The sequence below is a fragment of the Trematomus bernacchii genome, unplaced genomic scaffold (genome assembly GCF_902827165.1).
Source record: "Trematomus bernacchii unplaced genomic scaffold, fTreBer1.1, whole genome shotgun sequence".
Taxonomy (NCBI): domain Eukaryota; kingdom Metazoa; phylum Chordata; class Actinopteri; order Perciformes; family Nototheniidae; genus Trematomus; species Trematomus bernacchii.
The window spans coordinates 2,314,507-2,330,230 of record NW_022987581.1 but is presented as its reverse complement, the minus strand read 5'-3'; the positions used below and the strand labels follow the sequence as shown (position 1 = coordinate 2,330,230).

At 37.9% G+C, this 15,724-nt stretch overlaps 1 protein-coding gene across 1 annotated transcript; it reads left to right on the top strand.

Moving 5' to 3' along the window:
• Window positions 1-2,434: 2,434 nt before the first annotated feature.
• Window positions 2,435-15,091, top strand: zgc:171844 (uncharacterized protein LOC100151763 homolog). Its single transcript, XM_034127175.1, has 6 exons — window positions 2,435-2,517; window positions 3,840-3,960; window positions 6,064-6,137; window positions 10,448-10,562; window positions 12,850-12,920; window positions 14,958-15,091. Exons 1-6 carry the CDS (start codon window positions 2,439-2,441, stop codon window positions 15,074-15,076), a joined length of 579 nt encoding a protein of 192 aa, XP_033983066.1. The 5' UTR covers window positions 2,435-2,438; the 3' UTR covers window positions 15,077-15,091.
• Window positions 15,092-15,724: the final 633 nt, after the last annotated feature.

Below are 15,724 nucleotides of genomic sequence, written 5' to 3'. Positions count from 1 at the left end.
ACGTCAGGACGGTGGCGCTACGGCTATTGGGCCAACTCCACCAATCAGGAGGAGACAGCCACGGCCATTGCCGTTCGAAAGCGCTGGAGACGCTGTAGTACATATGCCAGGCCTGTAGATGGTGCTGTTCTCACAGAATCTGCCCTTGCTAAAACAGAGCTAAAAATTGTCAAATTGAGCAAAATGAGGCATGGCTAAAATGAATGATCTGTTCGGTATTTTGAAAAAAAAAAAGTATAAATATGCCTTATATAGGTATGGTCCTGCACTATATTATTCAAATATAGCATGATAGGTCCACTTTAATGTACAGTCGTAGTGAATCAAAACACTTCATAGACATGTTTTGTATCGATATGGCCCAATAATATATTGTTCAAATATAGCATAATAGGTTTTCAGTGTAGGTACAAACTGAGTACAAACTGGGGACAAACACTGCCGTCGTGCTTCTTCTTTAATGTGCAAAAAGGAACTCACCTTGTGATAAACCCACAAGAGAAAAAGCATTTAAGCTCCAAACTGTTCATGGGTCTGGTGGACATTTCTCAGAAATGTTATCCTCACATTCTGAAGCCTCTTCCTCTTCCTCTACATCATCATCAAATGGTTCTCTCTCTTCCAAAATCATTTGCAAGGCCCTCTCAGCAGAGAATCTTTTGGCCATCTTGATCAGTTGTGATAAGGTCCCAAACTGGCGAAGCTTTTTTTATTGTCTTTACCCAAATTTGCAGCTGGGATAGAATGTGAAAAAAATAAAGATTGGTTCCCGCAAAACATAATGCGGGAATGTGAGAGCAGACAGGTGTCGGTGCTTGAATTTATCAACAATGCTGCATCCTTGTGCGGGAATGGCAGGGGCAGGAACACAAAAGTCTCACACATACACACATACACACACACACACACACACACACACACTAACAAACACACACAAACACACACACACACACACTAACACACACACACTAACACACACACGCACACACACATACCATGTATACATCACTTCAGGGGACATTACATTGACTTACATGCATTTCCTGGAGACTTATCCTAACCTTAACCATAACCAACACATGCCTAACCCTAACCCTAACCCTAACCCTAACCAAGTCTTCACCCTAAAATTAATGATTCCCCTTATGGGGACCTCCATTATGTCCCCATAAGGGAGGTGAGTCCCCAAACGTGACTGTGTAACAGATGTAGGTCCCCACAAGGATGGTAATGCTAGTCCACACACACACACACACACACACACACACACAAACATACACACACACACAGAAGGTCCAGACAGGTGCACAGGACCTACAATTTCCTCACTTTTGTTAGCCCCGCCGTCGGAAAATGTTTGTCAAACCTGTATTTCAATTTCACGAAACATACCACATGTCAAAATGTGTATTTTGATTTGTTAGAAATCATTAGAGATGTGTGTTGAAAATAAAATATGTTGTCTTAAAGGGACAGTGCACCCAAAAACAAATAAACATATTTTCCCTTTTACATTTTTCCTTTCTACTGTAGTGCTATTCTTTCTGTTTTGCTTCTAATGTTTGAGAGATTTTATCTGTATAGGTGTCCGGCTTTCTTCCAATATTTTCACTTCAATTTGTGACTTTTCACAGAATTTTTACTTTTTTTGAATTTTTACTTTTCACAGAATTTTTACTTTTTCAAGGGAAATTGAATTTCTTCAGATATTTTGACTTTTTTCCAGAAATTTTGAATTTCTTCAGATATTTTTTTTTTTTCAGAAATTTGACTTTCTCAAGGAAAATTGATTTTCTTCAGAATATTCTCAGGATTTTCACTTTTTTCTCAGAATTTTTTTTTTCCAGAATTTTTACTTTATTCACAGAATTTTGAATTTCTTCAGAATTTTGGTTTATTCAAGCAACGTTGAATTTCTTCAGAAATGTTGACTTTTTTCAGAAATGTTGACTTTAAGGGACAGTGCACCCAAAAACAAATAAACATATTTTTTCTTTTACATTTCTCCTTTTAACTGTTATGCTATTCTTTCTGTTTTGCTTCCAGCTTTCTTCCAATATTTTTTTTTTTTTTAGAATTGCGACTTTTCTCAGAATTTTGACTTTTTTTCAGCATTTCTTATTCATAATTTTAAGTGAGATACTAGAGAAATGTAAAGGATCTGAATACCGTTGTAAACCACCACTCAAATATACTTCCCTCTCGTCACCTCTCGTCATGCTGCGATTCTGCCAGCAGGTGGCGTCCTGCAGAGCATCAACCTTTGTTATAGGAAGGAGCTCCATTTATCCAGTGTATGGGAAGGAGTGTGTGAGCATATGTTTGCAGCTCCTCTCGTTATATTCCACACTGAGCACTTGGTCGGTATCTACATATTTTTCAGGCTGCAGATCTTTGTGTCGCAGAGTCCTGAAAAAGCAGCATTTTTTTTTAACAATATGGAAAAGGAGAGAAGATCCTCAAAGCAGTACGGCTCTTTGGAGAAGACGCAGGTGGAGGGAGCAACGCAGAAATCAAGTAAGTTATAATTAGAAGTCATTTAGTGTTTACATTTCACTGGATGCGTGCTTTCATTATGTTGCTGTTTTAAGTCATTAGCAAAAGAAGCGATGTGTGCATGGCCCCAACTTTCTGCAGATATTACAGTATAATTAAAGCATCAGGTCGCTATGGAAACACATTTACACAACCAATAAAATAATAAAAATTAACTTTGCAATGAAAGAAAGATCCTGTAAGACATTATAGTGACAACATTTATAGAAATAATGACTCAGTTTGTAGCGTAGAACAAACAACCAGTAAAAGTATTTGCATTTAATTGTTATCAAAGTTATTTTTGGAATAAATTGGAAAATTAACAACCTCTGGAATGACCAAATTGACCAATCAGAATGGAGCTTTCAACTAATATAACAATAAATCATATACAAATAAAAACGTATATATATCTTATCTATATTGATGCTAAGACTTCTATACTTACCTTGAATTTAAATGCAATACTTTTACTTGTAACAAAGTATTTCAACACTGTGGTATCACTACTTATACTTGAGTGTGTGTGTTTGTGTGTGTGTGCATGGATGTGATAATACACATGAATGAAGTTGTGGATTCAGCAGATATGTGTGTGTGTGTGTTTGGGGAGTGTGTGTGTGTAGATGATCCCCGGTGATCCAGTGCGATTGTCTTTTCACACGAGGTCTGGTAATTAAAAGCTGATCCGACCGAGACTCATGGTGAGGAGGAGGGGCAGAGCAGCTATTTTACTAAATTTGATTTAATTTGATTTAGTGATGCTTGAGGAATTAGTGGGAGGAAGTACACAGAAGTTTGGTCAGAGCGGGATGGTGAATTGGTTCCAGGGAAGATTTAAAGGTGCCTTGGGGTTTTTTCCTTTCCTGTAGTGTGTTATATAGGTTTTAGTGCTTGTAAATGTTCTGTAAAGGCAAACATCCCTGTGACTGGGCTCTGGTTTCAGACAGAGGGTGAAAAGAGGTGCTGCAGCACAGGCAGTATGGGAAAAATAAAGAGCTTTTTGAACATTAAAGCATGGAAACATGTCCCAGTAGAGACAATAAATAGTAACATGAACCTGAAAATAAGCATAAAAGAGCCACTTACTTCACCTGAAATGTCCAAATGCCTTTTTTAGGGTCTACTGTCCACCATGTTTTCTTTTAAATTGTCACAATACAGTAGTTTACAGTAGTTGCTTCACATTGATGTTGTGTCAATGGTTTGATGATAATAGTTGAATTATTTGAATATGTGTATCTCTACTTATCCCGTTATCAGACCCAGAAAAATGTGTTTTGTTGTTGTTTGTTTTCCAGCAGAGGATGTTGTTTCCATGGCGGACTCCACGATTACGATTGAGGACATCGAAGGAGAGCTGAGTAAAATTGAGCGGATAAGAGACATTTTGGTACGGAGGGAATCGGAGCTGAGATACATGTAAGAATTGCACATTTAAAATAAGAGAGACACAAACCAACACATGCCTAACCCTAACCCTAACCCTTAACCTTACCCTTACCCTAACCCTAAACCTAACCAAGTCTTCACCCTAAAATTAATGATTCCCCTCATGGGGACCTCCATTTTGTCTCATGGGGACTGTGTAAACAGATTTAGGTCCCCACAAGTATAGTAATGCTAGGCCACACAACACACACATGCACATACACACACACACACACACACACACACACACACACACACACACACACACACACACACACACACACACACACACACACACACACACACACACACACACACACACACACACACACACACACACACACACACACACACACACACACACACACACACACACACACACACACACACCAGAGAGAGACATACCCACATGTTCTTTCCAGATCTCAAAGGATGCCCATTTCTCTGTTATCTCTCTTATCCTGTCTTTTAATTATTTCAATTTTTTTCTGTCAATGCCGTCCTCAGCGACCAGCTCTGCATAATGCGGCTATAAGATGAATCAGGGAAAGAGATAATAATGGCTTCTGGTTTTATTTTTGCTGCCTCCAGTCTTTAATGTTACTGGTCTTTTAAGTTTAGCCTTTCAGTTTCACACATCATGTTTTCACTTTTATCCATAATCCTCTGCATCCAGAGGCTAACAAAGGGATGCACAACATCACTATCAATCATGTTGTTTTCCTGCATGTTGTGAAATGTATTGTATCAAGTGAAACAAATACAATAACTGAAGCTCAACCATTGTGGGGAGAGTTGGTAGATGAAAGAAGAGGACATAGTAATGAAAATAATTAACAGCCAACTCCTTTATGTGTCTTTTAGTACAACCGAATGCTGGACATAAACATTTAGGCAATCAAAATGTTGCAGACCCTGATATATCACCTATTTTACACTGAATGGGGCAATATTTTTACAAAGAAGACTTCGAACTAGCGATTGAGACCATAAACTTTTACATTTACATTAATGTCAATCAATGTGCACTGTCCCTGTCAAATAAATAAATAAATAAATAAATAAAAATAGATGTAAGGCACTGCCACATGGCTTCACTTTGTCAGACCTTTATGTTGCCTCTGATTGGATTTATGTTTATATTTTCCACTTTTTTTAGGATTATTAATGTCTTTCTTTTGATTGGTCAGTCCCTTCTTATATTCTTTGGTATGTCCACCATGTTTGTCAAGACTGGAGAGTTTTTTAGACAGATAATTGATACTGACTTTCATCTTAATCATTACTAATTAACAAATGCTAGCCAGGCCCATGAGCAGGTTAGCATTGCAACAGAGCTGCTCGCATGGCCGTTGATTTGTGATTTTCTACTAAAATCCCACTTTTGCCAGTCAATGCAGTTCCATATCTTACACTCACTGTGACACAAAGAAGACTCTCATGCAGGAACATTTTAAATAAACTCTCCAAACTGGCAGCACTTTGCTCATCCTGAAATATATAATACCCTCTGCTGAAGGACACTGAAGTGAACCCTATTTTTGTTATTGACCAAGAGCTGAGAGTCCATTTTTCAATCACAGTCATTTCCCTGTTTATGCCATCACTATAATAACAGCTCACATACACATAGACTCAAACACACACACACACACACACACACACACACACACACACACACACACACACACACACACACACACACACACACACACACACACACACACACACACACACACACACACACACACACACACACACACACACACACACACACACACACACACACACACACACACACACACACACACACAAACACTGGTGTGACAGCTCCTGATGTTTGATGGTGAATTGAGATCAGATACTGTCAGCTGAGACACAGAGGGCAGCGTGGCCGTGTTTTTCCAGCTAATAATCTCACGGACATCGCTGTCAGTGTGTTTCTGTTTAAGTCAATTTCACACTTATGTTTGTATGGGAAGGAAATTGCTTTGCTGCCATGATACAATATCCATGTTGTGTTTTTAAAGAAGAGGCACAGATATAGCCTGTTTTCCTGCAAAATATTTGTTTGTTTGTCTGTTTTCCACTCAGGATGGACGACATTCAGCTTTGCAAAGAAATCACGACGCTGAAGACAGAGCTGCAGAAACTTGTCTCAATTCCAGGTAAATGAAAAACGAGTCACTCTCAGGAAATGTCGATTTTAGTTATTATTTGCCGTGTTATCATTGAAGAGATGCCAGCGAAACCGTAGCTATGCCTTTTTCTGACCAGCAGTTACCTTAGAGACAAAGACTGGAGGGATTTCAACACACTTTCTGTACAAGCTGAATACAAATAAAACGTTTCACATCCAATTACCTCGCCTGAAACACAGACAACGATCCTCTCAAGGCTTTCCCATTTTCCACTTGAGCTTTGGTTATATAATGTCTACTCTCTGAATGAACTCAAATACTCATATTCCACATTAATATTCATTAAGATTTGGATGACAGCTCTAGTGCAGTATAGTGTAGAACAGTGATGTGCGGTGAGGTTCATGGCTGGTGAGGCACTGACTCTTTCAGAGTCAGATTACAAATATTATATTTTGACCTTAATCGAAATATTCTGTTATTTTCAAACGCTTTTTTAGTCTGATGCTTCGATTAATTTTAAACAGACCGATCAACAAAAGGATACCCACAATCTAAATATTGGATTGTTCTCTCTTAGTAAGATCCCATTTTCATTACAATTGTGGTCTTACATTGACGATGAAGTCCATGCTATCCTTCTGGACAACAATCTCTATTACTTTTTTGTAAAAGTCCTCCTTATCTTCCTGTAGTTTCAAAAGTCTAGTCTGTTGTTTGCATCTACCGTGTCTGCGTAGAATAACAGTAGCAACAAGAACCTGTGGGCTCACGTATGCCCCCTTCAGTGCGGCAGAGGTTATGGCTGCCTCTCCTGGTGCTTTCTCATTGCCGTTGTATGATGAGACCAGCGGGCCTAAATATCATATATACGTGAAATAAGTTATTTAGAGACTATGGATGGCGAGGACACATGTAATAAAGGGATCTACAAACATTACATTGGTGACCTACAGTGAGATGGTAACAGGCATGCGCTTAGTGCCTGCGGTCCAGCCAGTTTCTGTGGGGTGACGCATCTGAGATGAGGCAGAGCTCATCTGTGCCTCACCTTACCCCACAGTAACTGGCTTGGAGCGCGGGCACAAAATAAGTGCCTGCGCTAAATTAGTGCCCGCGCTCCAGCCAGTTACTGTGGGGTTACGGGAGGCAGAGCTCATCCCTGCCTCACTTCTCATCGCTCCCATGTAGTTGTAGCGGAGCTCGGTAAATTTGCCGATTTTGACTATAAAAAGCGATTGGAATCATACAGAAATCACATTTACAACACAGATCAGTGGAGACATTTTATTATTATTTTTCTTTAGTTTTTTCCCCGTTACATTGGAGTATGACAGGAGAGGCTCTGCCTCCCCTGCCTCCCCGGACTGCACGTCGCTGGTGTAGAAGATGGTTGTGCTTTCAATAAAAATGTTGCTAAAGAGGCGTACGAAACTGATTAGGAGGCTAACTTTAGAACTGTCTTTCATTGCCATGCTAGCTAGCTCAACTTTACCTTTTTTCCCTGCTAAGTAGCAATTATAAGCATGCTTTTCCAAAAACAAGTATTTGAAATATGAAAAGTGTCTATTTGGACTGCCTCTTAGTGTATATGCTACATTCATTCTCCTAAAGTGTTTGTATTTGATATAAAATGGCAAAGAATAGAAGAAAGAAAGTGACTAGCTTGCAGTTGGATGTTAACATCGAGTTAGCATAAGTGGCTAGCTCAAGCTGCGGTCCTATTTGTTAATAGGACTCATCTAAGACATCTTTATTCGTTTTGTGATGAATTGAAAATGGGAACAATCTGAAGGAAAGGTTAAAGGGAAAAATATTCATTTAAAGCATGAAGAACAAAAGATGTCCGATAGCCTATTAGGGCATTCTAGGTTAATAATATAAATATAAGAATAATAATATATATAATATCTGTTAGTTCAACTTTAGGCTAAAACTAGAGAATGCAATTCCTGAAGAAATTGCTAGAGGGAATGCTTTATGCTGGAAAGCTGACGCTAAACTGCTATGCTGAAATGTAATGTGTAAGAAGAAAGTGAACAATTTAGATTGAAATGATACATGAACACTGGGGACTTGAATGTGTGATAAGAGAAGAAAAGAAAGTAAAAAGGCTTGGAAAAGCAGCAGAATATTTGAACTGCAAACTTTTGAACTGACTTGATGGCTAATGATCTGTCGCCATGGCAACGGCATTTGATTACACCCCATAATACGCTTAGATATGTTGATGGCTGCATCGTTACCAAACCTGTGAAGTTTTGGGCCGTTTGGAGCATTTTCACTGAAGTTATGAGAAAACCGTGTTTCATGGCGAGCATTGTGTTGCCATGGCAACGGCATTTGAAGAAATCTCAAAACTGTCCCGTAGATGTGTTCAAGGCTGGACTGTTAGCACACATGTGAAGTTTGAGCACTTTTTGAACATTTTCATAGGCGTTACGACAACATCGTGTTTTTTGGCAAGGGATGCGTTTCCATGAAAACAGCCTATGGTGAGATCTCAGATTTGGCGTAGAGCTGTTGAGGCATGGACCGGTGATATACAAGCGAAGTTTGGGGGACGATCGGACCGTGTCCATTGGAGTTACAGCGACATCGTGTTTTATGGCGAGGGATGCGTTTCCATGGAAACGGCATATGATGACAACCCATAATTGACATAGAGCTGTTGAAGGCCGGACCATTAACCATTATCTGAAGTCTGCTGCTGTTTTATGGTGAGGGATGCGTTGCCATAGTAACACCACATTACGTAACATCAGATTTGATGTAGAGCTGTGTTAACCATTTTCTGAAGTCTGCTGCTCTGAGCATGTCAGTTGGAGTTATGACATCATCGTGTTCCGTGACACAGGTGTTTATATTTGAGCTAACGACATGTCCAGAGATCAAAGGTTTCCATGGTGACGTGCAGTAATCAGTGAGAGGAGCGCATTTGCATTGTTCTGAATGAGAGATAAACCTCTTACATGTGAACGTTTTGTTGAAGAACCGTAACAGATATCGGTGAAATTTCAAAGCATGAAGCATCTGAAGAACCCTGAGCATCTGAAGTGTGCTTTTTGTGTACTTTCGGGTCAATAATGTGGCCTTTTTGGCAGATGAACTAAAGGCTGCTGCTGTGAGGAAAGATGAGCCTGAATTTACAATGGGCTTTAATGGAGAAATGTTGAAAGTTTTTGTCACTTCATGCCCTCAAGAGACATTTTGTTTAATTGTTTTGCTTAATATTTTTTGATTTTTCAAGCTACGAGATGTTTTCCTACGTTTCTCATGAAAAATGATGTCTCAGGAATGTAGGGTTTGGGAATTATGGCAGGTTTAAAAATAAATATGAAGGCGAATTTCAATCTGTCCTCCACTCTAGCTGTGACATCACGCACTCTAAATCTGAAGAAGGCCTCTTTACCAAGGTCTGAACAATGTTTAATATCTCTACAAGTACGAATCAGATTTAAAAGTTGTGTAACACGAATAATGTCAGAAAGATGTGTAACATTTTAAAGTTGGAATGAGGTTTCTGGGTGAAAGTATGAAGGAGCAGTTAGCAGTTGAAGTTGCATGAAGATTGTTCAAGTCTGAATAGTTTCTCCATTGACTTCAATGTTAAAAATGTGATGAATTATGGGATGTATCTCTGGAATTATGAAAGTTATGAATAAGAAAAGTAATAGCCATTGATTCCCGACCGAGCTGAACGTTTTGATGTTTGAACAGAGTTTCTGCGATGTGGAATGTGGGAGAAGAAGAGGCGCAAAATAACGGCGCAATAATAAAGAATTGTGTGCGTCGAAGAACAAGTAGTTGGAATGCTGTATCAGCACTAAATCACACTTAGTTGACCCTCACCGCTTAAGAAAGATAGAAACATTAGCCTCTTTTAGCTTAGCGGTGGTGATGTGAAGTCATGTGACCGTGCTGTAGTTCCTTTATATCCTAACATTAGATTTTTACCTTCTTACAAGACGTTAACATAATAGCTGTAAGCTGTCTGCTAAACATCAACAAGTTAGCATGGTCAGTCACTGTGTTTCACAATAATGCTAGCTTGCAGAGGTTAGCATCTAGCTGCAAACACAGCCTCGTAGAGCCACTTTAATGAGGCAAGCTACCAGTGCTCCTATGGAAATTAGCTTGTTCAATTATTTGCAATTAATCAGTTTTACATGTGAAATTACGTTATACACACACCATTAATAAACATAATAAATAGAGTATTACATTTTCTGTTCTGTGAAATATAGCTTTGACTGTATCAGACCAGGAATATAATTCTTAATTATGTTAACACTGGAGGCTGTATTTTATGTAAGGATTATGTGATTTTTAAACAGAAAATGACAAATCCAATGGAGACAGAAAGCGGGAAGAGGAGCTTCTGCAGCAGATCAACAAGCTGGTGGAGACCAGAGACTTCCTGGTGGACGATGTGGAGTTTGAAAGGCTGAGGTGAGGTTATTAAATCAATCGATTGGAAAAGAGACTTTGACTTAGTTATGCAGACATTACACTGCACCAGTGACGTGCGGTGAGGTTCATGGCTGGTGAGGCACTGACTCTTTCAGTCAGATTTACAAATATTATAGCCTATTTTGACCTTAATCGAAATATTCTGTTATTTTCAAAAGCTTTTTTAGTCTGATGCTATGATTAATTTTAAACAGACCGATCAACAAAAGGATACCCAAAATCTAAATATTGGATTGTTCTTTCTAAGTAAGATCCCATTTTAATTACAGTTGTGGTCTTACCTTGACTTGAAGATGAATATAAGTCCATGCTATCCTTCTGGACAACAATCTCTATTACTGTTTTGTAAAAGTCCTCCGTATCTTCCTGTAGTTTCAAAAGTTTTGTTTGTTGTTTGCGGTAGAATAACAGTAGCAACAAGAACCTGTGGGCTCACGTGCGCCCCCTTCAGTGCGGCAGAGGTTATGGCTGCCTCCCCATGTAATTGTTTCATTGCCGTTGTATGATAAGACCAGCGAGCCTAAATATGATATATACGTGAAATAAGTTATTTAGAGACTATGGATGGCGAGGATAAATGTAATAAAGGGATCTACAAACATCACATTGGTGACCTACAGTGAGATGGTAACAGGCATGCGCTTAGGGCCCGCTTACCAGCCAGTTTCTGTGGGGTGACACATTCTGAATTGAGGCAGAGCTCATCTGTGCCTCCCCTCAGAATGCGTCACCCCACAGTAAATGGCTTGAGCGCGCTCACAAAATAAGTGGCCGCGCTAAATTAGTGCCCGCGCTCCAGCAAGTTACTGTGGGCTTACGTGAGGCAGTGCTCGTGCTTGCCTCACTTCTTATCGCTCCCGTAGCGGAGCTCGGCAAATTTGCTGATTTTGACTATAAAATGCGATTGGAATCATACAGAAATCACATTTACACAAGATCAGTGGAGACATTTTATTATTATTATTATTTAGTTTTTCTTTAATTGTTTTTCCGTTACATTGGAGTATGACAGGTGAGGCTCTGCCTCCCCTGCCTCCACTGACTGCACGTCGCTGCACTGCACTCTGTTTACAAAACAATGGGTTTCTGGGAATTTTTATCAAGGCATAGGTTTGCCATTTTGAAGGATTACAACTCGCTTTTAGCATTTTGATAAGTCTGATTTTCCTCAACAACTTAAGTTCAATTTCTCTGCAACTTGTGTTTCCATATGAGAATATCCTGGACAAATACTAACTATCAAGGGTGTCCTATTTATTTCAAAAGCTTCCATAGCATTGTATGATAAGACAAGTAGGACACTCCGATTTTAATGGGATTTTACCGCTTTTTTTACTTTTTATGAACATTGTTGTACAAATGTAGGAATTTATTTTATTGAAAATTAGATTGATTTAAATAGCTTCTATGTCATGTGAGCTTACGACTCTAAATCAATGCAGAATTGTCATATGTTACTAACCAAGTAAGACACATTTCTTTTTAAAAGGATTTTAGTGTGTTTTATCTATTTTCTATTAATACTGTAGCATTTTCAATAGTTTAAAGTTTGTATTTTATTCAATAGCTTCCAGGTTATGTGACCCTTCGACTCCAGATCAATGCAGCATTGTGATTACAACATAGGACACACTTGTTTTTTATGGGATATAGTGTATTTTTCTATTTTATATAGTTATTCAAATGAAAATTAAGCAGTTTCATTATTGAAAAGTTGTGATTTTATTCAATAGCTTCCAAATTGTCTGACCTAATGATGCCAATTCAATGCCGTATTGTATTTCTATACTGGACAACTATGTCTCTACTTAGTAAAAAGTTCCCATATTCAATAACTATTAGAAAAACCAATTCATATTATTCTCATTTGGCCCATTCATTGAATTTAAAATGTTATTATTTGATCGTTGTATCACATTCACATAAATGTTAACAACAGGTCCACCGTCACTCAGATTTGTTGTTTGTGGTGCTATTGTTAGCTGCCTTCACTGATAAGCAGTTTTGAGTGACATTTGTCTCATGCTCTCAGACTGCGGAATCCTGCATTATTGACGTGTTTGTGAAAAACAAACTGGGTAGAGGATGGTGTGCTGTGGGTTCACTCCTCTCACAGTAGATCAAAATCCTTTCCTGAGGATTTGTCGGTCGTGCCCATCTCCTCGGTTTCTCACAAAATGCAGCCGAGTGACATTTACCATGATTAAGAAAATATTAGAACCACATACTTGGCAAATAAAAAACAAGGGCATATTCTCCTCCACAGGGAAAGAGAAGAGGACAGAGAAATGGCAGCCTTCCTACAGTCCAAATTTCCCAAGACATTGGCTTTAAAAGGTGAGTCTAGCCATGAGGCTGTCAGTGCAAACTCACTACTAAAAAAGTTCGTTTTTTCAGAATAAGGGCACATTATCAGTTTGTTTTTCAGAATAAGGGCAAATTATTAGTTTGTTTTTCAGAATAAGGGCACATTATCATTTCGTTTTTCAGAATAATAGCCCATTATCAGTTTGTTTTTCAGAACAAGGGCACATTACCAGTTTGTTTTTCAAAATACGAGCACATTATCGGTTTGTTTTTCAGAATAAAAGTACATTACCAGTTTGTTTTTCAGAATAAGAGCACATTATCAGTTTGTTTTTCAGAATAAAGGTACATTACCAGTTTGTTTTTCAGAATAAGGGCACATTACCAGTTTGTTTTTCAGAATAAGAGCACATTACCAGTTTGTTTTTCAGTATAAAGGTACATTATCAGTTGTTTTTCAGAATAAAGGCACATTATCAGTTTGTTATCTGAATAAAGGCTCTATATCAGTTTGTTATCTGAATAAAGGCTCTTTATCAGTTTGTTATCTGAATAAAGGCTCTATATCAGTTAGTTATCTGAATAAAGGCTCTATATCAGTTAGTTATCTGAATAAAGGCTCTATATCAGTTTGTTATCTGAATAAAGGCTCTCTATCAGTTTGTTATCTGAATAAAGGCTCTATATCAGTTTGTTATCTGAATAAAGGCTCTATATCAGTTAGTTATCTGAATAAAGGCTCTTTATCAGTTAGTTATCTGAGTAAAGGCTCTTTATCAGTTTGTTATCTGAATAAAGGCTCTATATCAGTTAGTTATCTGAATAAATGCTCTATATCAGTTAGTTATCTGAATAAAGGCTCTATATCAGTTAGTTATCTGAATAAAGGCTCTCTATCAGTTTGTTATCTGAATAAAGGCTCTATATCAGTTTGTTATCTGAATAAAGGCTCTATATCAGTTTGTTATCTGAATAAAGGCTCTATATCAGTTAGTTATCTGAATAAAGGCTCTATATCAGTTTGTTATCTGAATAAAGGCTCTATATCAGTTAGTTATCTGAATAAAGGCTCTCTATCAGTTAGTTATCTGAATAAAGGCTCTATATCAGTTTGTTATTAGAATAAAGGCTCTCTATCAGTTTGTTATCTGAATAAAGGCTCTCTATCAGTTTGTTATCTGAATAAAGGCTCTCTATCAGTTTGTTATCTGAATAAAGGCTCTCTATCAGTTTGTTATCTGAATAAAGGCTCTCTATCAGTTTGTTATCTGAATAAAGGCTCTATATCAGTTAGTTATCTGAATAAAGGCTCTATATCAGTTAGTTATCTGAATAAAGGCTCTATATCAGTTAGTTATCTGAATAAAGGCTCTCTATCAGTTAGTTATCTGAATAAAGGCTCTCTATCAGTTTGTTATCTGAATAAAGGCTCTATATCAGTTTGTTATCTGAATAAAGGATCTATATCAGTTAGTTATCTGAATAAAGGCTCTATATCAGTTAGTTATCTGAATAAAGGCTCTATGTCAGTTAGTTATCTGAATAAAGGCTCTATATCAGTTTGTTTTTCAAAATAAGGGCACATTATCAGTTTGTTTTTCATAATAAAAGTACATTATCAGTTTGTTTTTCAAAATAAGGGCACATTATCAGTTTGTTTTTCATAATAAAAGTACATTACCAGTTTGTTTTTCAGAATAAAAGTACATTACCAGTTTATTTTTCAGAATAAAGGCACATTATCAGTTTGTTTTTCAGTATAAAGGCACCTTATCAGTTTGTTTTTCAGAATAAATGTACATTACGAGTTTGTTTTTCAGAGTAAGGGCACATTATCAGTTTGTTTTTCAGAATAAATGTACATTACGAGTTTGTTTTTCAGAGTAAGGGCACATTATAAATTGTTTTTCACAATAAAGGCACATTATCTGTTGGTTTTTCAGATTAAGGTCACATTTCAGTCTGGAGAAGTATTAGTACATAATATAACTTTAAATGTAAAGGTAGAGAAACACAGTACGATGTGTCTAATCAAATACTTTACTTTCACTTCTCCTTTACTATCAGGTGTTTTGCCAGATCAGAAGGTGGCGTCCAAATCGCAGCAGACATCGCTGCCATTTTTCAATAAAACTCGAGTTACACAGCTGAAGGACTGCTGCGGCTTCACCTGCTCCATCATGTAACACTGCGTGTTCAAGACATTAATAATTTACTCTGTTAAACTGTATGTATAAAAACATAGGTTATCTAAAAAGAAATATGTTTTCTAGAGTCCAAGGTGACTTCTTCAAATGTTGTAAACACCGTCATTTCCTGGTTTCTAACATAATGTGTGTGTGTGTGTGTGTGTGTGTGTGTGTGTGTGTGTGTGTGTGTGTGTGTGTGTGTGTGTGTGTGTGTGTGTGTGTGTGTGTGTGTGTGTGTGTGTGTGTGTGTGTGTGTGTGTGTGTGTGTGTGTGTGTGTGTGTGTGTGTGTGTGTGTGTGTGTGTGTGTGTGTGTTTTGGCTAAACTTAAAAGACCAGTAACATTAAAGACTGGAGGCAGCAAAAATAAAACCAGAAGCCATTATTCTCTCTTTCCCTGATTCATCTTATAGCCGCATTATGCAGTGCTGGTCGCTGTTCTCATGTATCGAAATAATGAGGACGGCATTGACAGATATTTTTTTGAAATAATTAAAAGACAGGATAAGAGAGAGAACAGAGAAACGGGCATCCTTTGAGATCTGGAAAGAAAATATGTGTATGTCTGTGTGGCCTAGCATTACCATCCTTGTGGGGACCTAAATCTGTTTACATAATCACGTGTGGGGACTGGCTTCCCTTATGGG